The 25,649-nt window shown below is 43.1% G+C and overlaps 1 protein-coding gene across 1 annotated transcript in view; it reads left to right on the top strand.

Annotated features, from left to right (window-relative positions):
• The window catches only part of PRKCA (protein kinase C alpha), a 546,763-nt gene that overhangs the window by 132,653 nt on the left and 388,461 nt on the right, over window positions 1-25,649 (top strand). The window contains exon 3 of the mRNA XM_054573066.1: window positions 14,571-14,653. Coding sequence (XP_054429041.1) covers window positions 14,571-14,653 — 83 coding nt within the window. The remainder of the gene's footprint in view (window positions 1-14,570; window positions 14,654-25,649) is intronic.

Below are 25,649 nucleotides of genomic sequence, written 5' to 3'. Positions count from 1 at the left end.
TTCTTTGGGTGTCTAATTTGATCAGCTAGGACATGTACTGATTTTCCCGGTTTCCCATTTTTTGCTCAGTTGGGAAACTTGCCTTCTGTGGGTTTACCCAAGTCTAGGAGGTAAAGCCTGTTAACAGCCTTCCCCTCTCATAAGGCAGTCTCCCTCTATGTGCACGTCTGAAATGAATGCATTTCTCTCGTCTCCTTGTCAGACGTTTCCTTCACAGAGACAGATATTTGTACGTCGCAGATATTAATGTCCGAGGACTTGAGTTGTGGAATAAAGGAGTTTGGCTGTTCTCGATGAGGATTTGAAGGACTGCATGGCATTGAGGAACGCTCCCTGCTGCTGCGGTGCGTCCTTGTTTAATCTCCCCCAGTTCCCCAGCGCGCCTGGACTGGAAGAGGCCGCTGCTTCTGACTCGCTTGGCAGCCGACCTCCTGAGGCTGACACGATCGCACTTCTGGAGCCTTCGGCTGTCCCGGTTGAGGATGGGGCGGGCCCAAGCCTTGCTAGCCTATCACTGTGGGGCCTGTGCCTCTCTCACCGCGGCACCTCCTCCCCTTGTCCTGGCTCCGCTTCCTGACAGGCCTGATGTCGGGGAGGCCTGGGCTGGGGGGCCCGGAGGGCCTGGACTGAGGCTCTGCCAACACCTGGCCTTGGGTTACCTCCGTCAGAGAGGTGGCTGTTTGGGTTCCCGGCTGTGTTTTCTCTCTCTCTCTCTCTCTCATAGGAAGGAATAGGAGGAACTACCTTCTCATTGGCCTGTGGAGGCTGGCGTTGCCTGAGGCCCTGGCTCACTTTGTGTTCTACTCACCGATTTCCTTGTCACCCGTTTCGGTCTTTCCTTATATTTTCCTCATTTGAAATTACCTCATTTTTCTCTTTCCTCAGTCTAGTCACTAGTTCCAAATTATTTTGAAACCCCTCAAAAACGAACTGTATTTTTTAAAATAAATTTTCACTTCAGGGAGGACGAAGGGACAAAGAACGACTCGCGGAGTGCCTGCGGTGACTCGGGTCTGGGCTGACACGTAACCTTACCGCCCTGCCCGGCCCGTTACAGCCCCGCGGGGTCGGTGGGGTCAGTTTCCCTTGCAGAGTTAGAGACCACTGAGGTGCTGAAGTGCTGAAGTGAGCGTGCCCAGGATCATGGGCGGGGCCGGGGGTGGGGGGGTGATGAGGGCTCGGGGCTCTGCTCCCCCGCCCCGCCCCCCCTCCGCCGTCGCTGCTCAGGAACCACCTGAGAGCGCGCCTCCGACAGCCGCGGGCAGGACCGCTTCACGGATCCATGCTTCGTCCAGGAAACGTAGGGAAGACATCTCAAAAGGAATAAAAATATATCATTACAAGGTTGAGGAAAATGATTTTAAGTTGAGGAAGAAAGCATAACGGTGAGCAGCATAACCTGTCCGTGTTATTCGCGGCCGTGCCTTAACAAGGCCATCGAAGGGTTATGTAATGACTCAGGATGTGGTACTCTTTGTGTTTGTTTTTGACTTTTTTATTAAATTGATTGGCGTGACATTGGTTAATAGGGTCATATACGTTTCTAGTGTACAATTTTATGATCCGTGAGCTGTATATTGCATTGTGAGTCAGCGTTGTGCACCTATCAACACAGTCCTTAGAACATTTTCATCCCCCCGGGAAAAGCTGTTATCAGACCCTCCCTGTTCTGACTCAGCAGACCTTTTTCACAGTCCCCTTCTTGGTGGACTCTAGTTCTTGTCTGAACCAACCAGCTTTAACAACTTAATGGTTTCCTCATTAATAAGTTGAATAGTTTCAACATCTTTATTTTGTATTCGTTTTGAGGGTCATGTTTTGAATTTTTGAAAATAGCTGTGACAGTAATCTCCGCCCACAAAATGCAGTTAGTTACAGTTACCATTTTGACGTATGGCCTTACACATGCATTTTAAAATGTACACCATGCTCCTTTGTAGCCAGCTTTCTTTCTTTCTATGCAGTGATGTATCTTAGACATTTACTTGCATCAGTAAGTATACTTTTACAACAGTTTTTATGGCTTGCATAGTATTATATCAGATGGATACCTGGTAACCTAGTTTCCATTGTTGGACTCTGTTTCCTTCCAGTTTTTTGACATTATATATAATGCTGTTATAAACATTCTTTGTACCACATTTTTATGCATGTCTCTGATCATTTTCTTTGAATTAATTGTTAAGTGTGGAATTGCTAGTATGCAAAACCAGGTTTTTAAGCAGACAGCAATTAGATACATTACATTTTTTGCCTTTTTTTTTTTTTTTGCTCTGTTCTTTTCTCAGTTACTGTCCTCAAGCATTTCTGAATTCTTTTTTCTAGATTCCGTATAAAACCCCATGGCTGAGCACCCAACAGCAAGAGTCATAGACTTGTACTAAATACCTGGTGGACTTATAGTATAACAAAACAAAGTTAGTTTTAAATATGCTCGAAGACTATTTTTTTTATGATGATGATTCAGAAATCACTTCAGGATCTTACAGCTTGTTACTATGAACATCATCATTAAAGTTATATTTTTAGTGAATACATTAGTGGTTGAAAAAATTAGAAAGTAGATGTGAACAAAAGGAAAGAAAAATAAAATTAAATCTTAAACACCATGCTAGGCACAATCCATTTACCACTATGGTCTATATCCTTAGCAAACTCTTCCCCATGGGAAAAAAACAAAACTAATCAGATAGACAAAAAGAACACATATACATCTTTTAAAATCAGTAAATAGCTCTACATGATGATTGTCAAATGAAAGGTTTTTGAAGCATGTGTGAAAGTGTAGATTAAAAAGCAATTTGGTCTTAAAATTCTGAATAACAATTCATATTTTTAAAAAAATTCACTTTGCCTTATAGCTCTGGAAAGCTTTTTGGAAGTGTAACATTATTTGTTTTGTAAGGTTAATTTTTTTTTCATTGCTTCCCTGCTGCTCTCTGTGCTTCATGTCCTTATTTGTATGAAAACTTCCCGGGTTCTTTTGTGTGAAGTCTTTCCCTAGTTGCTCACCGCTGTTACCCGTGGGCATTGGAATCCCTTGGACACTTCAGATTTCCTTTTTGGAAATTTTTGGCCTCATTGCTTTGTCATTATGTTGTGTTCCACATCCCTGATGGTTTATTAGTTCCCAACATATTTGATAAAAGGGAGGTAATTAGTGTATTATGGCTTCTTTTGAATTGTTCTACAAGATAAACAGAAGGAAATGCTACATGGGTAAAAATTTACATAATAATGTGGACAGATTTTATCACATAAGTTCAATGTAATCTCAAGAAAATGAACGCATTTTATTTGTGGAAACTTTGCATGCATTTATCTCTAAGAACTAAAAATTACCCTTGCTTCGTGGTTGCTCCCTAATTTCAGAAATAACACTGTACCCTGTTTCTTTTTATTATGTCTTGCATTTGTAACTAAATGTTAACATCCTCCTTTCAGTCCTGACACTGAAATCAAACCAAACCAGGACATTATGTGTGAAACGCTTTTCCCCTCACTTATCCACAGGAGCTTTGCAATTATGTGACCAAAAACAACAACAACAACAACAATAATAATAAACAGCACTACATTCTAAATTGAGCGTGTTTACTATAATATTTAGAGCAACTTCATAATTTCCTTCTGTGAACCTTGACCAAAAGTAGTATGTTCTTGGTTGATATGAATCGCATTTCTTTCCATCAGTGCTTGATTTTCCTCTGACCTACCACCTTTCTTATAGTTTGCATGAGGGGGCCATGCCTACTTTCATAATTTTACATAGATGTTACTGCAGACTGTCACATGACTGCCCTAACTTTGTGGGGAAAAGTCCCTTGACTTTTTGTCCTTTTCCAGCCTGGCCCAGATCATCATTTCTCCCAACAAGTCTTCGGTGAACTTGAGGCCGAGATAAGAGCTGGTCCCTAGGCACTCCCAGTCTGTAGGAAGAATTGACTCTACTTCCTTTATGATCTTGAAGTTTTCCAAACTAGACCTGAAGCTTGTGGAGGGACCTGAACCTTTTTGATCTTGACCATCACTGGGGCCTACTGCCATATCTGGGATATGACGGTTGCTCTGTAAATATTTGTTGACCAGAATTTAACTGAACTGAATGATTCCTATCCATTGCCTCTGTTTCTTTACTACCTGATTTCTTGCTAATCCCTGCATTTTGTTTCTCTGTTTTTACCCCTACCAAAACCATGGCCTGTGTACGGCAATGACCCTGCAGTCCTGACAGACTTAACTTGCCTCAAACACCTTCTTCCTGATTTCTTGTGAGTGACATTATTGAAAACTTCTTCCTTTTTGAAATGCTCCCGGTTCTGGCTGTCTGCTTGCCTCTCCTCTTTTGCTCATTTCTCATCTCACCACTCAAGCACACTGTCTTCCTAGACCCTGCATTCAGGATGTCCACCGTCTCTTAGGTGGCTTCCACCATCTTTACTAAGCAGGTACCTCAAAAGGATTGTGCTTTATTAAACCCAAAGTCCTCACAGGTCTGCCAGCCTTCCTGGCTTTATACTGGGAGCTTCATAGGTATTTGTGTAAAGAGTGACACAATTCTTTGCTTTGCCCTTGACCTTCAGCTTTTAGCCAAATGGTTTGTTTACTGAATGAATATGTGCTAAGGATGTTGACTGTTCGTGAGGCTGCTAGGATATCAAAACTTTGATTTAAGAATAAAACTGTAGCCTAGGATTAAACAAGAAAAGAATAGTGGCAGAGAAGAGTCATGACCTTCTTACTCACGTACCATTCCCTGCCCCCTCCGACCCCAAAAGGCTTCCAGTTTGAAAACCACTATAGTAGGTTCTTTCTGAAGTCTCATCTGATTCTATTATCATCAGACCTTCAGTGATGTGTACTGCCTTTTAAATTAGTACTATCCTTTATGAAGGTGAATGCTAAAGGTAACTTCTCTGGGGTGATGTCCTCCTGAGGATTACAAGTGTTTGTTTTCTGGGTGATTTTATACTAGTATGGGAATCTATGTTTTCTCACCACTAAAGACGGAGACAGTACTTCATATAAGCAGCAAGCATTGTACAAACATGGCCATTGTTATGAGTTTGATTGCAAATACCAGCTAGTGTATTAAACATGCTATATTTTTTTTAAAAAAGCCAATGATTTTAATTTGGGGCTTCTAATTACACTTCTATATTGAACCTTTTAAGAGTTTGGACTTTATTAAACTCATTTATAGTAATAATCAAATGAATCTATACAAATGCCCCAGATATATTTGAATTTCACAATTTACATCTCATACCCTCAGTTTAGGTTTAAATAATTTTTTGCTTAGTCACCCATAATCTTTGTGGCCCCTTATTTTCCCCTTTGGAAGGGTGAACAGAACCTTAATTTATGAACTTGTTATTGCTCATTGCTGCTTTGGATTTAGTGGCACCCTCAGTCTTCGTTGGTGAGTCGGGTCAGTTTTATGGACTCAGAGTGCTGTCCCATGGAGCTGTTGGGGAAGGATGCCTTGAAGCTCTTACTACCTGCTCCGATTCATATGGCTTAGTTGAAATCTGAAGCTGATTGATGTACAAAGCTTTACCTGGACATTTTAGACTTTTACCTTCTCTTAGTAACCTGGGTTCCATTCGTGAAGCAGTGTTGCTATTTTCTTGACACCACACGTAAATACAGACACCTCTAATTAAAATTTACATTAATTGAATCATTTAATTTCTAGAAACTGCCTTGGAGATATATATATATATATATATATATATAAATTTGCTAGGGCTGCCATAACACAGCACCACCCCTTGAAAGGCTTAAACAACAGAAGTTTATTGTCTCACAGGTCTGACGGTTGGATGTCTGGGGTCGAGGTGACTGCAGTGACAGAGGGTCTGTTCCCTGGCTGTTCCCTAGTCTGGGGGTTTGCAGGCAATCAGTGACATCCCTTGGCTTGTGGAAACATCACCATGATTTCCGCCTTCACAGGACATTTTTCTTGGGTGACTTCATCCAAATTCCCCCTTGTTATAAGGACACCAGTCATTCCTGGATTAGAGGTCCATCCTATGACCTCAGATTAACTACATCTGCAGTGACCCTACTTCCAAATAATGTCATACTCTCAGGCACTGGCGTTAGGACTTCAACATATGGATTTGGGGGACACAACTCAACCTGTAACAGTATGGCTAATACCTGAAATGATCAGACAACATTTTCATTTGGCAGTTCTGGATGGGAGAGATAGGTGGAAATAATAGCAACTTACACTGAGTGGGCCTCAGAGGCTAGTTAGAAAGACAGCTGTTGCATGACTGGAAGTTCTACCAAAGGAAAGAACCGTGGTATTTCTCTAGATATAAAAGAAACTTAGTTTCAAGTCTCTGCTCTGGTTTTTCTGACCAACTCTTTGTCAATATTGAAATAAGTTCTCAATGGCCTTTGACAATAGAGGGAGAAAAGGAGTTAGACTGCATTTGTCAAAACCCATCGAAGTTATTTATCTTTTAGCTTTTTATTGTGTACATTCCCAAATATCTGCAGAAGTAGTGAGGACAGGTAATAACTATAGTTAATCATAAAGACCATATACCCATCTTGCAGCTTCAATAACTGTTGACTTACCAATCTTATTTCATCCATCCTCTTTCTGCCTTTTTTCTTGCTGAGTCTCTCAAAGCAAATTGCAAACATTGTGTAATTTCATTTATATAATTTATTTTTAAGAGCCATAAATATAGCATACTATACTTTGTCGCTATTAACATTAAAAGAAAGGTAAAACTATTCAATTACATTATAAAATATACCCTGGTTTTTACATAACTAATTAAAGGAGAAAAATAGTGGGAGGTGGGGAGGTTGGAGGGGAGAGGAGTAGGGAGAGGGAAGATGTGAGAGACACCTAGTCCTTTATATGATTTTCTCCTTAACCAGACCCTGAGCTCCCTAAGGGCAGGTATGGTGTCTGGTCAGGGCCACCCGTGTACCCTCATGTATGAGCACAGGTGTATGATAGGTGCTCAATAAATATTTGCTGAATAATTGAATGAATAAGAAAGGGAATGACGTTCTCCAGAAGCCTTCCCCAGAAAGGTGCGTAGGTGCACTCAGGAAAGCACACACACACATTTAGTTCCAGAGACAGGAGAAAGAAGAAAAGACGTCCTCTGTTAGTTATGTTGCTGCGTGCAGCCTCCAGAACAGTTCCTGCGACACGCTGTCCCAGCTGGCATTTCTACAGCATGACTGGACCCTACTTCCAGTAGGGTCATTTCTACAGCCCTGGTAAGAAATAGATTTATCCTGCCTCGTCCTCGCTGTGGGCTAGGTGGAAAGAAGTGCTAAGCCAGAGGTCTCATCTGCACCGTAGGGTTCACCTTCGTTTGCACTGAGCGAATGCTGAAGCACATTTCCATGGTGTTATTACTACCTTCCATCCTCCCAGAATCCTGGAGCTGCAGTTTCTTTGCCTGCCATTCTTGAAAGCTTCGGGGTGCTCCCTGTAACAAGTGGCATGTAGTTTGCAGGAAGAGAAGCAAACGGTCACCAGTGTTCATACTGTAGGCAGGCCGGTGTCCTTAGATGGGAGCGGGCCCATCAGTTCCACTAGAACAAGCCCTGTTCCACTAGAGTGGGGTGGTTTAGACCAGGGGCTGAGGGGGAAGAAAGCAAAGTGCAGTTCTAGAGCCCAGTTCAACCTCCTATGCCTTGTAAGTCCTTCACAAACCCCAGTTCCAGTCACTGCAGGCTGAAAAATAAGACATAAGAATAATGCAGTGAGAGTGGTGAAAATGGTGGACTTTGAGTGATTACCGTGTGTCAGGTAGCTTCATCGGTGGTAACAAATGCACCGCTGTGGGAGGGCGCTGACCGCGGGGGACAGTGCCCGTGTGGGGCCAGGGAGAATACACGGGAAGTCTCTGTGCCTTCCACGAAATTTTGCTATGACTCAAACTGCTGTAAAAAAAAAAAAAAAAAAAAAAAGTAGTCTTTAAAAAAATGTATTGCAGAGGGAAGTCTGGTATTATGAGCTTGACAAAGTCTTCTGTTGAAGGTGTGCAATATATATTTTTTTAGGGTCAAACTGCACAAACCCAAAGTGCATATGGGGTTTAGGTGTTCTCACATGGAGCTCATATTGCCAAGTCACAATGGCTTTATGCCCTTAGGGATGTAAAGAGAAAGGTGGATTCTTCAGGTGACTTTGAAATCAGCACAAAAACACTGCAGGATCTGAGCTTAAAAATCAGACCTTAGGATTTTTCTTCAAACACGTTGGTGTGATTTGTTATAAACGTTAAGGGACTTCTTTGTTGTTGTTTCCATAAAACAGGCCTTTATACTATAGTTACTGTGCATTACTCTTTATTACTGTGTATTGGCAGTTGGTATCAGAAGTCTGTTTCGTTTCATTCTGGGTTGAAGAGTATGGGAATAAATTAAACTGAGTAAAAGAAAGGAGACTTTTCAGCAATTTTCTGTTGGTGTTGGCTCCATTCTTCCAGGTGTGTGACTTTGGGGCGATCACGTGCTGGTGATCATCAAAGCTTATCTTAAAACTCTTTCTTCCCTCAGCCCCAGGCCCCAGCTCTCTCCTGACTCTCTCACCTCCCAAGCCACCTCCATCTTTCCACTGTCAGCCACAAATGTCGGTGCCGCTGGGACTCCCCACCTGCTCCTTGTAGTCCTCATTCACCATGTTGCCTTCAGCTGTCAATCACGTGGATGCCTGCAAAACCTGGTCTGCAGCCCCCAGCTGTCTTTAGACCCTTGATGTCCTACTTGCTTGTCTGACACAGTTATCTGGGAGATTCACCAGCACATATACTCAACTTGTCTAACACTGAAACCCCAGTTCACACAACGCAAAGAACAGTTTCTCCTCCTCCAGCCTGTTTAACTCCTGTGGACAGTTTACCCAGACTGCGAGCCCCCAGACCAAGTTAATTCTTTCTTACCTCCTGGTCTCTTCCCTTCATTTCCCACACCCTGCTGTTCTCCCTTTATCATTTAGGGTTCTTTCTGTTGCAAGTACAGAAAAGGCAGGTCAAACTTGCATATACAATAAAATGCATGTGTGATATGATCTTGTGTGTTCAGGGCTATTAACTTATGTCACACATATGAAGTTGTGTGTATATGTAAAGAAAATGACATTTTTAAAGGGTATTCGACAGTTCACATAACTGAAAAGTCTGGAGCTGAGTGCCATGCCAGTGCGGAGTTCTGGTTTCTCTCTCTCCCCTCACTTTGCCCCCCTCTTCCCCCTCCCCCTCCCTTAGTCTTCTGTGCCATCAGCCTTACCTTAAGGCTCCCCTCTTGTTACCATGATGGTGACACCACCACGCAGTTGCTCTGACTAATAACCTGGGGGCCACCCTTGACTCTCCTTCCCTTCATACCTCATACTTAATCCCTCAGCTCTTTCTTCAAAGCATATGTCACATCCATCCAGAGAGGAATTCAGAAAGGAGGCATCAGTCAGACATGGTGACATTAGAGGAAAGGAAGTTGAGAAAAGATTAATGATGATTCTCCCAGGGAAGGGGAGGCAAGGGGTGTGTGGTCAGAGTGGGAACACCGGGGTTTAGGGAAGAATTTAATGGAAGTAGGTACCCCAGTGCCCAGAGGCAGAGTCAGAGTGCTGTCTGAAGAACAACACACCTTATATTAGGTGATAAAATGCATCGATTTGATTTGTTTTTATACAACTGTAACGTGTATCCCACAAGAAGAATCACAGTTACACATCTGAAACCAATAATTTTAACATGCAAATATAACATAAGCTCCATTTTTCATTACTTTCTCTACAAAGCTGTAAGCGGTTCAATTGCCTTAGAGGTTTTCATTCTCATTGTATTCTGATGTGACGTTACCTTTCATTAATCCCTTCCAGCTAAGCAAAATTTAATTAAAACCATCTCACATGATGGCAACCACTTATGCATTTTAAAAGGAACTCTTGGAAGCTCAACTACCAGTCTTCTCTTCTAAACAAAAATCAACTATTACATTTAGTAGATTCTTTCTTGGATTTAGGATTTGTCACATAATGACCTTGATCCCATTAATTTTGGATAACAGGGAATTTTTATGCATATAGTAGTCTCCATATATTTACAAGGGGTGTGTTCCTAGATGCCCAGGGAATACCTAAAACCTTGGATAATACTGAACCCTACATATATACAATTTGTTTTTTTCCTGTGCACAAATACCTATGATAAAGTTTCATTTGTACATTAGACATAGGAAGATATTATAATTAATAAAGACCAATGATAACAATATATTCTAATAAAAGTTATGTGAATGTGGCCTCTCTCAAAATATCTTATTGTACTGTACTCATCCTTCTTCTCATGGTGGCATGAGATGATAATGCCTTATAAAGTCAAGAACTTTCCTCTTCTCACTTAAAGTAAGCACTGTGTGGCTTCTCTTTGGCACATCTGAATTGCCAGCACTTTGGGCCATTATTAAGTAGAATAAAGGTGACTTGAACACAAGCACGGCAATACCCTGACAATTGATCTGATAACCCAGATGGCCCCTACGTGACCACTGGGCAGGGAGCCTCTACAGCTGGACAAAGGGATGGCTCGCGTCTGAGCAGGATTCCGCGGGACAACACGAGATTTCATCATGCGAACTCGGAACAGAGCACAATTGAAGAGTTATACATTGTTCATTTTTGGAATTTTTCATTTAATATTTTCAGAACTTGGTTGCCTGTAGGTAACTGAAACCAAGGGCACGTGAGTGGGGGACATGATTATGACCTGAGTTTTAAATAATACAGATTTGAGCCTTAACAGTGAAAGGAGATTATTTTTTTAAAGAAAGTGGAAAATGATAATAAGTATGCAGTTCTTCCCCTCAATGAACATGGCATCCATTGTCAAGTATACATCAGGCTGACCCATTTTACAGACAGATTAAGTGACCAGTTGTCTCAGGGAAATTGTCAGGTCCCAACGTGGTAGTTCTGTGTTTAATTTTTTGAGATACAGCCATACTCTTTCCCACAGCAACTGTACCTTTCTACATTCTCAACAGTAATGTTCAAGGGCTCCAATTTCTCCTCACCCTTACCATCGCCAGGTGTTTTTTCTTTTCTCTTAACAGACTGCCTGATGGGTGTAAAGTGGTGATCAATCACCTTTGAGTTCTGTCTCATGTTGCAACCATAGCTGCTTCTTGATGGGTGTGTGACCAGTGTGGGTGGCGGTCCAAAGGAGGAATTTGAGTCCAGGAGCAGGAATCTCTTAGCTGTAGCCGATTCCTTAATATGTAGCATTGGTTTGCCCTAGTAAAGCTCTGTGCATGAATGGAGTGTGGAAAATGTCCCCAGGCTTACCATTTGCCCAAGATCACTCCAGGAAACATTGTTCAATAGCAAGAGGCCCAAGTCATCTATTTGTGTGATGACGACATTTGACACAAACAAAGCAGGCTCAGGTCGCCCAGGTGTGTCTAATGGGCCCAAACTCACTATAGTTGAATGAGCTCTTATCAAATTCGTGGGGGAGGGGAGGTATAGTGTCAGAAGAGAGTGGTGTTTCTCTCACACTGGGTGTTTGGCCGTCAGCCTGCCCTTTGCTGAGCTTTGTTCTCTTTAAACTAGTGAGCATGGCTGAGGACCACCATTAATATCAACATGGCAACTTCACAACACATCTGCTATTTTTTTTTAAATTTTTATGAATTCTTGAGTCACACATAGGTGACTATTATTCTATCCCCGAATCATACCTTTGACAGATGGCCAAAATTCTCCTTAATTTCCATTTCGTTTACCTCCATAAGTAAGATTAGTGTGTGATACAGATCAGTAGACTGAGTCGTCTCAGTTTTAAAGCCATGTAATGTTAAGAAGTGCGATTAGGTCAAAGCTGTGGTTTTTATTATTTTTGTCCTCCCATGTCGTTTGCCTAGTGTGATTTGCGCATTTCATGTGTCAGCCATCACTACTGGGCAGCATAAGCATATCACATGGAAGATTAGAGGACAGCGATTTTGTGTTTAGAAAATAATTGAATGAAGATTTACTTTGTGACTTTAAGCTGCAGGACAGCTTCCTATTTTAAAGCCCCTCAGTTGGTTATAGAAGCAGAGCGGCCCCAAGGTCTTTGAACACAAGGCTTCATCTCAGAGTACGTTGGCCAGCCTGTGCTTGCTTAAGCAAAGACTTCTTAAGGGTCAACGGTCCAGCTTTAGGACCAAACACAGAAAAGAAGGAATCCATCATGACTTATGTCTGCACGTCTTCCAGCTGAGTGGCTGCTGCCTTAATGTTGCTAATTGTCCTAGCCAAGGCCAGGCAACTCTTTCTCAAAAGCGTACTCTGTGACAGGTACCACCTTATTCCCTCACCTTCTCCCCAACTCCCCTTGCTCCCCACAACATGGTGAGATGAAGACTTTTAGAACTCCAAAATAAAAAGGATAAAAACAACAGCTCCTACTTTTCAGCCTGAGGAAAGCCTGTGCTGTCCAATCTCCAGGTCAGCCCAATGCAAATGAAGTCTTTTCCTCATTCTCCAATGACACTAGCAAGACTTCTCAAACCTTTGCATCATATTGTCTTACAAAATACACATTACCCAATTTAGTTTGGAACTTGAAACCAAAGGTCAAGGCCAGCCATCAGTGATTTTAGACTCTCTGGCCCTTTCTTGGTTTTCTGGGACAGCCTTTTCTTGGCCAGGGCTGGAGTCAGCCAGTTTTGGGGAGCTCCCCTCCCTGGAGGCTGGGGTGAGGGGAGGGCTAACCCAGTTTTCTCTCCTTAGCCAGCCAGGCATATGCATGGTCCGTATCTTCCTTTGAAGACCACCAGTTCTGAATCTTCAGTCTTTGAATAGGCCTGCAGGGTCTTTATCCTTTAGGTAGCTCATGTCTAAATGGTTCTCTGGAAAAACATGGCCCTTCTCATCACGCCATGTTGGATATTCAGGTCCTGCTGGATCTGAGACTTTCATGTAAGGCCAGGGGCTCCAAGGCAGGCTGGGAAAAAGCATTTTGGGGCTTTTTGCTGACTTGTAAATTATACTATGCATTGAGGGCCTGGTTCTTGTTTGGATAAAATTGGATATAAGATTTTTTTTTTTGAGACATATAATAGAAATGCTACGGAGACACATAATTGCATGGATGGGTAAGGGGGGATAGAAAAGGACAGATATTAAAAACAAACTGTCCTTCCAAAGGGAATTGATAAGTGCAGGTTTTCTTAATAAATGCAGAGATGGATTTTTTTTTTTTTAAAAAAGGAAAGACCTGGCATGTTTGAACGATTAAGTAGGGAATCAGAATGTTTATTTTCCCTTCAAAACACCGTATCCATCATACACGAGGGCGGTGGAGCAGCAAGGCTCCTGTGAGCCTTTCCCTTTAGTGATTTCTTCTCCTAATTCCAGGGAATGAAAGCCGACCCTGTGCTTGGGGAGGGGGGCAGAGGAGAGTCACTGGTGCCCTCTCCACGCTGCCGCGTTGTCTGCCCTTGGCGGGCGGCAGTGCCTGCGCTTTTAGCAGGAACGCAGTGCAGAGGCCCTAATCTGAGGGTCTGGAGAGCTCTCCTCTGTGGTTTGCACCCAGCTCCCCCGCCTGACTGTGCATGGTGGGCAGGCGTGGCAGGCAGTGAGCAAGAACCCCTCATCTCTGCTCCTAAAGGGGTTTTCTTTTAAGGGATCTTCGATTGTCATGTTCCTAGGGGTGGCTTCCTTCTCGGTCCAACTCTGCCTGCTTGACGCCAAACCTACATTTTCTTTTTTAAAAAATGTGCTTGTACAGTGACATTGTATTATGACCACCTTAAAAGATAACTATTTAGAAAGGAAAAAAACAACCCTTACCCTACTTTCCTGACTTGGCATATACACATCTCCATCCTCTGGACTTCATCCATCCGTTTCTCCCCCCCCGCCCCCCCCGCCGCCCCCAATTACCCTCCTCATCTCCTCTCCTCTCCTTTCCTCTCTCTCTTCCTCTCTCATATTATACAGTTACGGCAAGGAGGCAGAAACAAGAAGGTGTGAGTGTGTTCCCCAGCCTTTTCTTATTTCAAATGGCTGTTCTCCGTAGGCTTGGTTTGTGTCTTAATGAGTTTCTCAAGTTCGGAAGTTTGCTTAAGGAACTCCTGTAACCCACAATTAGGGATACCCATAAATTACTTATAGTTATAAACTCTTTATAGTTTATGTCACCTGCAGGGTGTAACATTTATAAACATTTATATGAGCATAATTGTGCTGGTATAGAACAGTGCAAAGTACTTTTAATTTTGATTCTTGGTTTATATCTTGAGAAACTCTTACAATCTCTGGCCCTGTTGCCTTTAACTGTAAAGAAAAGGAATTACAGTTTGGGTCTCCTTGGACCCTGTTAGTGCCAGCATTTTATGCTTCTGTTATCTGAGGGTCTAATCAATACCAAATGTTGCTGAGTCTTGAACGAAATGCCTTCTGATTGCTGTTTAAGATACCTTCTGTAATGAAATTAAACTGACTCCTAAGAGTACGTAGCCCTTTTGGAAAACAAAACTTGTATTACTAAATCTAGTTTATTCTAATTTTGACTTTCTGTTCTCTCCATCAGTTTGCTGTTTTGTGGTTCACAAGAGGTGCCATGAATTTGTTACTTTTTCTTGTCCGGGTGCGGATAAGGGACCCGACACTGATGTAAGTAGTTTGGAAACTGTTTTTTGATGTCAATGTGGATTTCTGAGTTTAACTTTTTCTTTAATGCCTGTACAACTATTATTTGGGCCTACACTATTGAGGAGAACACTTACCAGTCGGTCTGGTACTATTTGGCTTGTTCCAATGAACAGATGTGTAGTCCTTCTGAGCCCTGTCTGGACCACCTAGGGATCAGAGGAGAGTTTCTTGTCGGCTGGTCCATGTCAGTCTTTTGCTCTGGGCAGCTACGTGGACTAAATCCACCAAATGCATAAGAATAACTTTCCCAAACACAATGCTGTTCTTTTCTGAAAATGCTGACAAATTTTACAATCAACATAAATCATGCTTCAGTTTATTAACTAATAGGTCTGCCATTGTTTCTGAGCACTGTAACAAACTACTTCTAGTGTGCTTCATGAGATCCTTGCTGCCTTTTCATTCTGTATTATAAATGCTCCTGTTGCTTTAAATAAGTTAACATCTGTTTCACTGAGCAGATGATTTCCAAAGTTGCCCATGGGTGAACACATAATTTTGTGTATTTGCGTGTAATTCTGCCTGTCTCTATGGAGCATCTGTATTGCAGCTCTGGTGCACTGAGAAACAAGATCAGCTAAGCAGAGTGGGATTTAGGAGACATGGGAAATACCGATATCAAAAGTACAGGGTTGGGGCAAAAGCAGGTTTACAGTCATTGGTGTGGAAAATAATACAATAATTAATAAATACTAATACGAGAATAAACTGTGTGTTTCATGTACTCAAAACTGTAAATCTACTTTCCCCATCCTGTCTGTTGAGCAGAAAGAAACATGGTTTGTTTCCATGAAAAGTAGTATTTTAACTGAAAAAAATTTCTTGTGGGGGAGGCCTGAAGAGTGGGCATTTCTATTCTGAATTGCTTTTGCCTGATCACTTTAGTCACTGATACTTAAATTACATGCTTCAAGCAATTTCTGCCTTCGGCATTCATTCCGATCGGGAAACTGATTTCACAGAGGTGTTTGCAGTGGAGGCCAGGGGTGAATCCTCTTCTTACCAGAAGACGGCATATTCACAGGGAGCTCCGAGCAATTCAGCTTTGTGTTTTTTAACACTTATAATGAAGGAACGTGCTGGGGAACCCTCAGCGTGCAGGAACATGCTGCGTCTCGGTTCAGATGCTGGCGGGGGCAGCGTAGAGTGGGTGCCCAGCGCTGAGCCACCTCTGTCCCGCAAAGACTCTCACAACGTCGGAGCCAGAGGAACCTGTGAGATGATTTTGTTTTATATCCTTGTGGACCAGTCCGTGAATGTTGAGGCCTTGCATACATACAAGAAAGTTATGTGGTATCATCCACTCCCCTTTTTCCATACCTCCCTTCCTTTTCTCCGTTTGGGGCATTTTAGAGATAAAGATGGGTACAAATGAAGAGCATCATGGGTGGTCCTTTCACCTCCTTGCTCGTTATTGTTATTCTCAACTCCATCTTCCATTTGAGGTTTGCTCATTTCTCTTCTGTCTCCTCTCATATCTGCCCCATCAAGAATTGGGGAGGGGGGTGCAAGCTACAGGGCTGTAAACAGCTTTTGCCTGACCCCTTCCTCCTGCTCCTTCCTCCTCCTACCTCTTTATTCTTTTCGTTAAATATTGAGTTCTTAATATGGGGGAAGATAGGCATTAAAATATCATTAATTAAAAGAGGATGCAGGTGCTCTGAGTGCGTTTACCTGAGGGCCCTACTGCAGGTAGGTGGCCAGGAGGCTTCCCCAAGGAAATGCCATTTAAACCAAGCTTCAGGAATAAGCAGGAGATGGGCAGCAGAAGGGAGTTTGTGTGTATGTGTGCATGCTGGGGCCTAAGGGACCCTTAGAACACTCTTGCTGACAAAGAGCAGATCAGGAAAGAACTCCCTGATGTGAGGAAGAGTCTCAGGTACGAATGAACCCAAGCAGACTGGGCATTAGACATCTGGCTGAGCATTTTGAAAAGTCTCAGGAGCAGTGGGGATCCAGGGAAATGTTTAAACCTAGGAATGATGTGACTCTGTTTGCATCTTATTAAGGTGGCTGTGGTTGCCTGGTAGAAGGCGGGCTAGATGTACAGGTGAAGACAGGGAACATCAGCAGATGGAGAACCAGCACAGAGGCCCCTGCTCTCCAGGGCAAGAAGATGGGAGCTTGGAGTAGGTGGAGGCAACAGGGATAGGCAGAGTGAACCCACTCGCGGTACACTGAGGTACCAAATCGGTACTATTTGGCCATTGTGGGACCAGGGAGATGGAGATGTTGAGAAAGACTTCCGGGGCTCTGGCCCAAAGGGAGAGCATCTTTGAGGCTATGGGGTAAATCAGACCAAGGGTTTGATGTGGACATGTTCCATCTGAGAAGTTGGGCATCAGGAAGACAGTTGTGTATGAATGTAGGAGTGGAGGTGAGAAGTGGGGTATGTCCTGAAGATGAAGATTTTTTTAAAGCATCATCTTGCCTAGACAAAGGGTATAGAATAAAAAAAAAAAAAAAAAAAAAAGATTAGCACCCAGGAGAGGGCTCGGAGGAACTCTGGAAGACTGGATGGGAGAGGAAGGGCAGAGAAGTAGGAGGAAATAAATCCAGGAACGTGATGCTGATTTAATGACTTCCTGAAGCAGCCATAGGCCAGCTCTCTGATCACATCTGTGATTCTGTTACAAATTTGCTGTAAGCTTTTGATTTTATACCTGGATAGGTACCACACATCCCAGTGTGCACCGGGCAGTCTTGTTGACAAGGGAAGGTCTTGGCGTATGCCTGCCAGAGATCAATTCATGCCTGTTAATTATCTTTAGCGACCTCTTTCACACTCAGAAATATGCTGTTTGGATGATTGCTCTGTGGTCCCCTTACTCCTGCAGCCCGGAGCCAGGCAGGAAGCTTTAGTGAAAGTGTGCTTGGAGCGAAGCATGATGGGAGGCGCCGCTGTGCTCTGACATCCAGCTGAGGGCTGTTCCTATTCATTTTGCATTGACTTGTTGTAGGTACTGAGCCTCACATTTTAAAATCCTTGAAAGTAAAGATAGGAGATGAACTTTTTTTTTAATATGAGAGAAAAAGAAGTACACGAGATGTTTAAAAAGAATCAGTGAGTCTTGACTGTCTGATTCAGAAAGAATTATGTGTTCTCTTCCAAGGAGGAAATTTTGGTCCTTGGGGTTAAGGGGCCTATGATTAGATTTTCTGCAGCCATAGCACAAGAAGTGTCTTCTGTCTTTTATGCAGAGCGATTTTATTATTTTATTAATGTGCAAGATGAACTGTCCGTGGGGTAGTTGGAAAAGCATGCAGGCTTCATTACACAGAGCTTAGCTGAGATGGTAGGAACTTTCTTGTTTCATCCCCTTTTACAGCAAGTTTAAAATGAAGAGCTAAAGAGCTGGGAGGGCGCTAAGGGAGAGGGAGAGGCCCCTGGCCTGGTTTTACTTCAGTGGAGCATGTTGGGATCTGCCCTCCTGGGGGAATCATTGAGAGTTCTGTTCAGATATTCAGAAACGCGAAAGGACATGAAAAAGACCTGTTAAAAGAGCAGAAGGATCAGAAAAAAGAAATAGAGGGCAAAAGTTGGTTTACAGTTGTAAGTACATGAAACACAGGGTTTACTCTTATATTGTTGTTTATTATTATTTTCCCAATGAACAGCTGTAAACCTACTTTTGCCCCACCCTGTATCATGTAAGAGAAAAGAACTACCTCAAGCATTTTCCCCCTGAAAATATAAAATTCATCAATTAAGTTTCTTTTCCACACCATGGTGAATGCTTAAGATGCACAGTTTACGTGAGGCTTAATAACACATAACACCTTCACTGAACTCAGCAGACTCCGAGCGCTTGCGGGTGGGAAGGACCAACCTTGTAAAGTCTACAAGCACTGTACCTACTCTGCCATCTCCCAGATGAAAGGAAAGGAAAAACACTGAAAAACAAAAGAGCAGAACCCAGATTACCCTAATCAGATAGGAAAAGAATTAAACATTGTTTTGAACAGAGATTACCTTCAAGACTCAAAGAGCAGTTCTGTGAATGGATGACGAAGGGCGGGGCACCTTGAGAAGGGGCTTCTGGGTTCAATGACAGGACCCCTTGAAAATCAGGCCAGTCTCTGAGCCCACCCACACCCCTCCAGGTTAGCATTGTGGTGCCAGACATTCTCTACTGCCACATCTAGAGATAAAAGCCAAGGAAGACTTCTGAGACTTTCAAGTGCAACCCCGTGCACACCAAGTAGCAAAGGAAAATTAGAGACTTTTGAAGAACCTAACATTAAATGTTAACTCATTCACTGGTGCGCTGTATCTTTCGGGCCAGCAATCACCAGCTGGCAAGAGGGGATGGGCGTGGCTCACGGTACAAGCAGGGCTCTTCCTATTTGGTGTTGGAAAGGCACTTGAGTGGGGGCAGAATTTGTGCCTGCAGGTGCGCAGCCCCAGCATCCCATCCCACATCCCAGATTTTATGTGACAACAGAGAAGTAAGACGAAACCAGACCATGTGTAGAAATAGTTCGTCTTCCCCACCTCCCCCTTAGTTAAGACAGGAACTAGGACATGGTGCACAGGTAGATAGGGAATATCGCCTTGCTTGGCTTTGCAGGGTGGGGGCGATGACTTTGCTCTGGCCACGGTGGGTGAGGAGACAGACTGGGCAAGGCTGGTGGGGGTTCGAGGGGCCGGCCCTGTCTGAGGCTTCCCTTCACTATCTCAAATTTAAGCTTGCTGGCCTCTTGGTTGTTCAGTCTGGAACTCCTCCCTGTTCTTAGAATAATTCCATTCAGCCTAAATCATGTCTGTTCATGAAGCCCACCTTGCTAGAGGGAAAACAGGTTATTTGGGTCCTTCCAGTGCATATGCATGTGTGTATGTGTATGTGTGTGTATATTATTAGTACATTAAATCATTTTCTTCCATACTTTTTCCTCCCTGTGTCTTAAGAAAAGCTGCAAAGTGGCCCTTTCAGAGAACTGTACCAATCTCAGTCCTGCTCTTAAAGCTGTAATGTGTACATAGTCACACACAACCCCAGCCTTTTGATGTGTAAAGTTGTAGGGAGAGACAAGTTCTTATGTGATATGTATAAAATGACACAGACGCTGAACAAGTATTTAAACATTATCTTGGGCACATTTACTCTGTGCTTTAGACATGTGGATGTTTGAGAAAGTGAAAGGGGAAGGAAGGTAGTGACCCGTTACAAGTCTTGAAGCACTTGGAGTTAACAAGCTTCCCTTGCATTTTTGTTTGCATTTTTGTTTAGCTGTACTTTTTTTTCCCCCCTGTACATTTTCACTAGTGTTCTAGCTTATCTGGGGAGAAATTTGTCATGTAGGACTTTGCACTACTTACATCTGAGCCCTACAATTGCACAGAATTCAGGTGACTTAAAAATAACTTCCTCGGTCATCAGTGTATGTCACCTGGGAGATGGCCGACATCCATACAGGTGGTGTCACACGTTAGCTGGTGCCTCCCAGAATAAGGCACAAATGAAATTAAGGGGTTAAAAGGCAGGGACGCCTCCTCCTGATCTGGGTACAGCATCAAGCCTATGACCATAAAACTAAGCCATTTGAAGAAGCTGAGAGCATTGACTATATAAAGAACCAAAAATAGAACCTATTGAGCAAATTGCTACAAAGCAAAAGTACTATCTGGTATGAAGCTGGACTCCAGGGAGGGCTGCATGTCCAGAAAGCAAAATTGCTTTCTGTTCTTGACGATGGTCTTGAGAATTCTCTGCTCTCGAGTTCTTTTTGGTGTCATAAAAACTGACTGAATAAAGAAAGGCTGCTCAATTGTTTAAAATTCAACATTTCAAAGCTTCATTTATAACAAAACTCAAAACATTTAAAACAAATCTAGAAAGAAATTTAATTAGCCCATCTATTTTCTCAAAGTATGCTTTTACATTTACCAAGGAAATCAGACAATTTTGTGAGCAGACCCAGTTATACCCGAAAGATTCTTATATGCTTAAACTGACAGAGTAAAGTTAGATTTATAAAAAGTGTCGGTGCTGTAAAGTGGTGTTTGGACTTAAGCAGAGGGAGCCCAAAGGGGTCCTGGAGTGGCAACTTGGTGACCTGCCCTCCCAGTTCACTGCAAACCTTCCTAGACCTTGGTTTTCTTTTATAAATATGGAATTTTATAAATAAAAACTTAGTGGTCTTTAAAATGGGTTTTTAAAGTTTTTAGGGTTTTCAGCCTTAAATTCTATTCTGTCACTAAATATTTATTAAAGGCTTTATGCTGTGAAGATACAAAGATGAAGACAGTTTCATTTCTGCCCTCCCGATACATTCTCTTGTATCACATGGATGAGCCAAGCATGCAAATAACTACATTATAAGATTGTACATGATATAGCTGCATAGGAGGAGAAGAAATAAAGTGCTGTTAAGTTTAAGCAGAGGGGGAGACAGCATTTAATGGGAGAATGAGGGAAGGCTTCCTGAAGGTGGTAACATTTTTAGATGGATTGCAGTTCTTTTCAAAATTTTCTTTTACAAACAGACCAGTAGTTTCATGCTTCCCTGCTGGCTTAAGGGAGTTACATCTCTTGCCAAATGCTGCTATCCAATGGCACACAAACTTAGGTGACATGTATATTTGCAAGAAGCCTGGTAGAAGAACATGTGCAAGAGAAACTGGAGTGTTCTGCACACCCCATGCACCTCTGAGGAAGCCTTGTCAGGTCCTGGGACCCCCCTGCACTCACCCACAGGTGGCATTCCTCACATGCCGTGATGCCATGGGAAACCTTAAAAACAAGCTATTTCCGGGAAATAAATCTAACAAATAATTCCTGTGCTAATTCTGATCCTTGGTGGGTGGATTCTTTTCTGTACCAGATTCGCAATAGCAGAAGCATTTCCTACAAAGGAAGGGACTTCGGCTACTATTGCGCCAATTAATCTGGCTGGAAATTAAAAGGGGCCCTAGGGACTTGCCCCGTTGTCTGCAGTTCTAATGAGAACTACAAGAGGCAGCTGGGTGGTGGAATGTCCATTCCCTCCACCTCCCAAGATCTGGCCAGTGGGAAGGGCTGTATTTGTGGTGACACATATTTTAGCCAACAGCCTGTTTTGAAGGGATCCTGGGGGCTTTCCAGTTTAATCCAACTGTTTAAGTTGTCACTGCTCAAACATCTTTGGAACTCTGCTCTTAGAACGGCATGGAAAGCCTGCAGCAGATTCTTTTCAAAATCTCTGCTCTCGGCAAGTTGTTAGCCTTTGAGAGTGTTGTTTGGGGACACAGCCAAAAGTCTGGTGGAGCCAGATGGGAAAGGGGGCATGATTAAGGTGGGCAATGCTATCATGGGTCCAAAAGGAGGTGAGGGTTAGATAGAAAGTGATTTTTCTTGTTAAAGTTATGCACTGTCTCTGACATCAGGTTTGAAAGAGACTTGTGTGTGTGCAGTGTGGAGAGCACATACAAATCACCATGTAACCTCTCAGGGGCACTTCTAGTTAATACCTGTGTGGTTGTTTGTTTGTTTTTTTAATTTTTGCTTTGCTTAATGATTATGCCTATATGGTGAATTCTTTGTGCGCAGATCCTATGTCTTTCCCTTTCCCTTTCAAAGTGAAGAGCCCAGTGCATAACCTGGCACAGAAAAAATATCGTTGAACCGAAGAGAATGAGTGGACGAAGGTCCATTAACCTAATTTGATAACTGGTTGTTTTTCTTGCTCTCCGGTTACTTGAATAGTTTTAGCTGCACATGAAGCAGTTGCTGACCAGATCCAATACCTGGGAGTGGATGTTTCATCAGCATCATTATTGCGCCTTGTAGAGGTGGGGGAGCCACAGCGGACAATCTTTACTGCTTTTCACAGTCACCATTTGAAATTGTTGTCTTGATTCTTTGGATTTTAGTCTCAAAAATGGTGGACCTGGGCAATAGCCTTTGGACTGGTTGCGATTAAAATTGGTAGGATGGTTTCCTCATTTATTTTTCCTCACCTAAACAAGTGACTTAGAAATATCAGGCAGTTGATGATGTTCAAACAATCAGAATAACCTGTCCCTGAGAACTGTTGCTGGAAATGTGGTCTGGGGAGCCAGTCACTGGGATCCAGATCATGGGGAACCCAGGGCTACAAGTTTGCTCTACGAGTCACTGCATCTTTATGATGTTATCCAACATGTATTTAGCGTTTTTTATGCCTGGTGCTTCTCTTGCATTTATTCATTATATGTTATTAAACATTTCTTGGGCATTTATTCTGTGCCTGGGGCTATGAAAGCAAAGGTTAAAAAAAATGGTCATTGTCTTCAAGCAGTTTATCCTTAGTAGGAAGTCACATGTATGAATAAACATTATTTTCATTCAGATAATTAGGTCATTGGATAACTAAATGCACAAGGTATATATTATTGTTCCCATTGTACAAATGTGAAAATCAAAGCTCGGGGGTGGTTAAGTGACTCTCTGGGGTCCAGTAGTAATTGGTGCATTAAGCTTTGAACCAGGTCTCGCCACTTGCAAGCCTGTTCTCTTTCCTTAGTGCCATGTGGTTGATCAGCAAAGGCAACTTAAGGGGCCGTTTTTCTGCCTGTGAAGGCTCTATTTTTGTGGACAGAGTCTGGCATCAATGTGACTAGGAGAAATCTTAAAACAGTAAGAGAGACTTGAAATGATGAAACCCTAAAATATTAACAGTAAAAGCACTCATAATTAAGAACAACCATGCATCGTAGTTTAGAGCATGCTGGGCTGATGGGACCAAGTGAGAGAGCCTGGAGCAGTTTGGAGACTTTGTTTGGGTTTTTCTTAAGAAGCCAGAAGGAAGGACTTCCCAGGACACTAGGTTTCTAGAAAGACTCATTTCAGGTGCTTTCACTCAAAGCTGAAGATCAGCCTGAATAGCTTCTTGGCTCATGCCGCCAGCTGGTTCCTGGGCCTCAGTGAGTCACTTTTCTACAAGCTAATGTCCAAGTCCGATTCAATTACCTGGCACCTTCCTCACCTTGGCTCTATTTTCTTTTTCTGCTACTTAATGAATTTCCAGCAGGAGACTCAGTGTCTTTGGACAAAATGAAATACATTGCTAGGGGCTAGGAGAGGGAGGAAGGTTTATTGAGGATTTTCTAGCTAGCACTATCACTGTGACATTTATTTGTTTACAGTAAGACCAAAGACAAAAAGAACAATCCTAACAATCAGATGAACCGCTTACCAGGAGTGCTGTTTTGGACTTTGATAGTGGCTACGAGAGACAAAGTGGGCGAGCACCCTCGCCGACAGCTGCTCTGTTACATGTTGTCCCGGAGCTGTGCGCAGACGCTCTCAGTCACAGACTCCAGGGCTAGCAAGAGAGATGGGCAGTGGGAAGGTCAGTTGTCGTCATCATTTTGTTTATTCATCCAACACTTCCATTTTTGGAATCCAACATATTCCCCAAACATGTACTTCAAGACTGACATGCCAAAAGGAAAAACCAGTTTCTAAGGAGAGTGCCATTGTCATGATACCTGTCACATCGCCATTAGCCGTTGAGTAGTCCTGACTGAGGGTTTACCAGATGATCTCCTTGATGTGGAAAAAATGTCCAAGTTCTTGATGTCAAGGATGTCTTGCTTGATGGGTGACACTGTTCTCTTCACACTGGCCATTCTCTTTGCATCTCCTCCACTCTCCAAGCGAATGCTTACTAATCTGTACTGGAACCACGCCAGACCATCAGCTCTACACAGCCTCCTGAGCCAGAAGCCTTGTGATCAACTTGGTTGTCTCCATCTCCTTTGTCTCCCACACCTAAGATGTCCCCAAGTTATGGGGACTCTGCCTCTCTCCTCTCCGTCATCACAGCACCCATCCCACTGAGTGCCTCATTATGTGCCCTGATTTAGTCTTACTGAGCCAGACTGTTTCTCCTGTATGTGGCCACCCAGTCAATAGACTCAAATCACAATCAATATATGATTGTTGTACATATACGGTCACGCTGTTCTCCTCTCTCACGTCTCTCAAGGGGTTCTACAAGGTCTGACAAGATGGCTTCCCTGGCTGCTGGCTAGGGCTGTTGGCCAGGATGCCTTGGTTCTTCTTCACACTGGCCTCTCCAAGAGGGTAGCACAGGTTTCTGAGTTGGTGCTGCGCTTTTCCCAGAGGGCAAGCCACAGTGCACATGCATGTCATGAGCTTCTGCTGGAATCGTTTCCTGATGTCCCCTTGGTCAAAGCATGACATGGCTGAGCCCAGAATCCCCGTGAAGGTGGATTTGTTGGGGTTCTCCAGACAAACAGAACCCGCACACTGTGTATGTGTATTTGTCACACAAAGAGGTTTATTATAAGGAATTGGCTTGTGCAACTATGGAGGCCAGAAGGTCCCAGGATCTACAGGGCAAGTCGGCAAACTGGAGACTTGGGACAGCTGGGAGCACGGTTCCAGTGTGAAGGCCAGGGGGCTCAAGACACAGGAAGAGCCAGTGTTTCAGTTGGAGTCCAAAGGCAGGGAAAGGCCAAGTCCCAATTCCAAGGTCATCAGGCAAGAAGAATTCGCTCTTGCTTAGGGGAGGGTTAGCCTTTTTGTTCTATGTAGGCTTTTATTAGAGAAGGCAATCATCTTTACTCAGCCTACTGATTTAAATGCTAATCTTACCCAAAAAATGGACGTCCTCACGGAAACACCCAGAATAATGGGACCAAACGTCTGTCTGGGCGTCCCCTGGTCCAGTCAGGTGGACATAGAGAATTCACCACCACAGAGGGCGAATATGCGGAGTGTGGGTCCTGGGAGGGGTGAGCCCCTCAGGCCGTTAATGTCACCATTTACCATAGGAAGGCTTATTTGGGTGGTCATATTGTAATATTTTCCTTCCCCTAAATCTTATTCATCTCTAGATCTCCAATGCTTTGTATGATTTCTGAGTCATAGGAAGTAATCATTAACATTTGTTAAATGAGTGAATGAATGAAAAAGTGAAATCTCTTTTCATATCCCAAAATAGAATGCAAATCATTTCCTTGGTTTGA

This window comes from Pteronotus mesoamericanus, unplaced genomic scaffold (genome assembly GCF_021234165.1).
Source record: "Pteronotus mesoamericanus isolate MK-2021 breed Mesoamerican mustached bat unplaced genomic scaffold, CSHL_Meso_final contig_246, whole genome shotgun sequence".
Classification (NCBI taxonomy): Eukaryota; Metazoa; Chordata; class Mammalia; order Chiroptera; family Mormoopidae; genus Pteronotus; species Pteronotus mesoamericanus.
The sequence above is the reverse complement of the archived record's forward strand: the minus strand, read 5'-3'. Positions and strand labels throughout refer to the sequence as shown.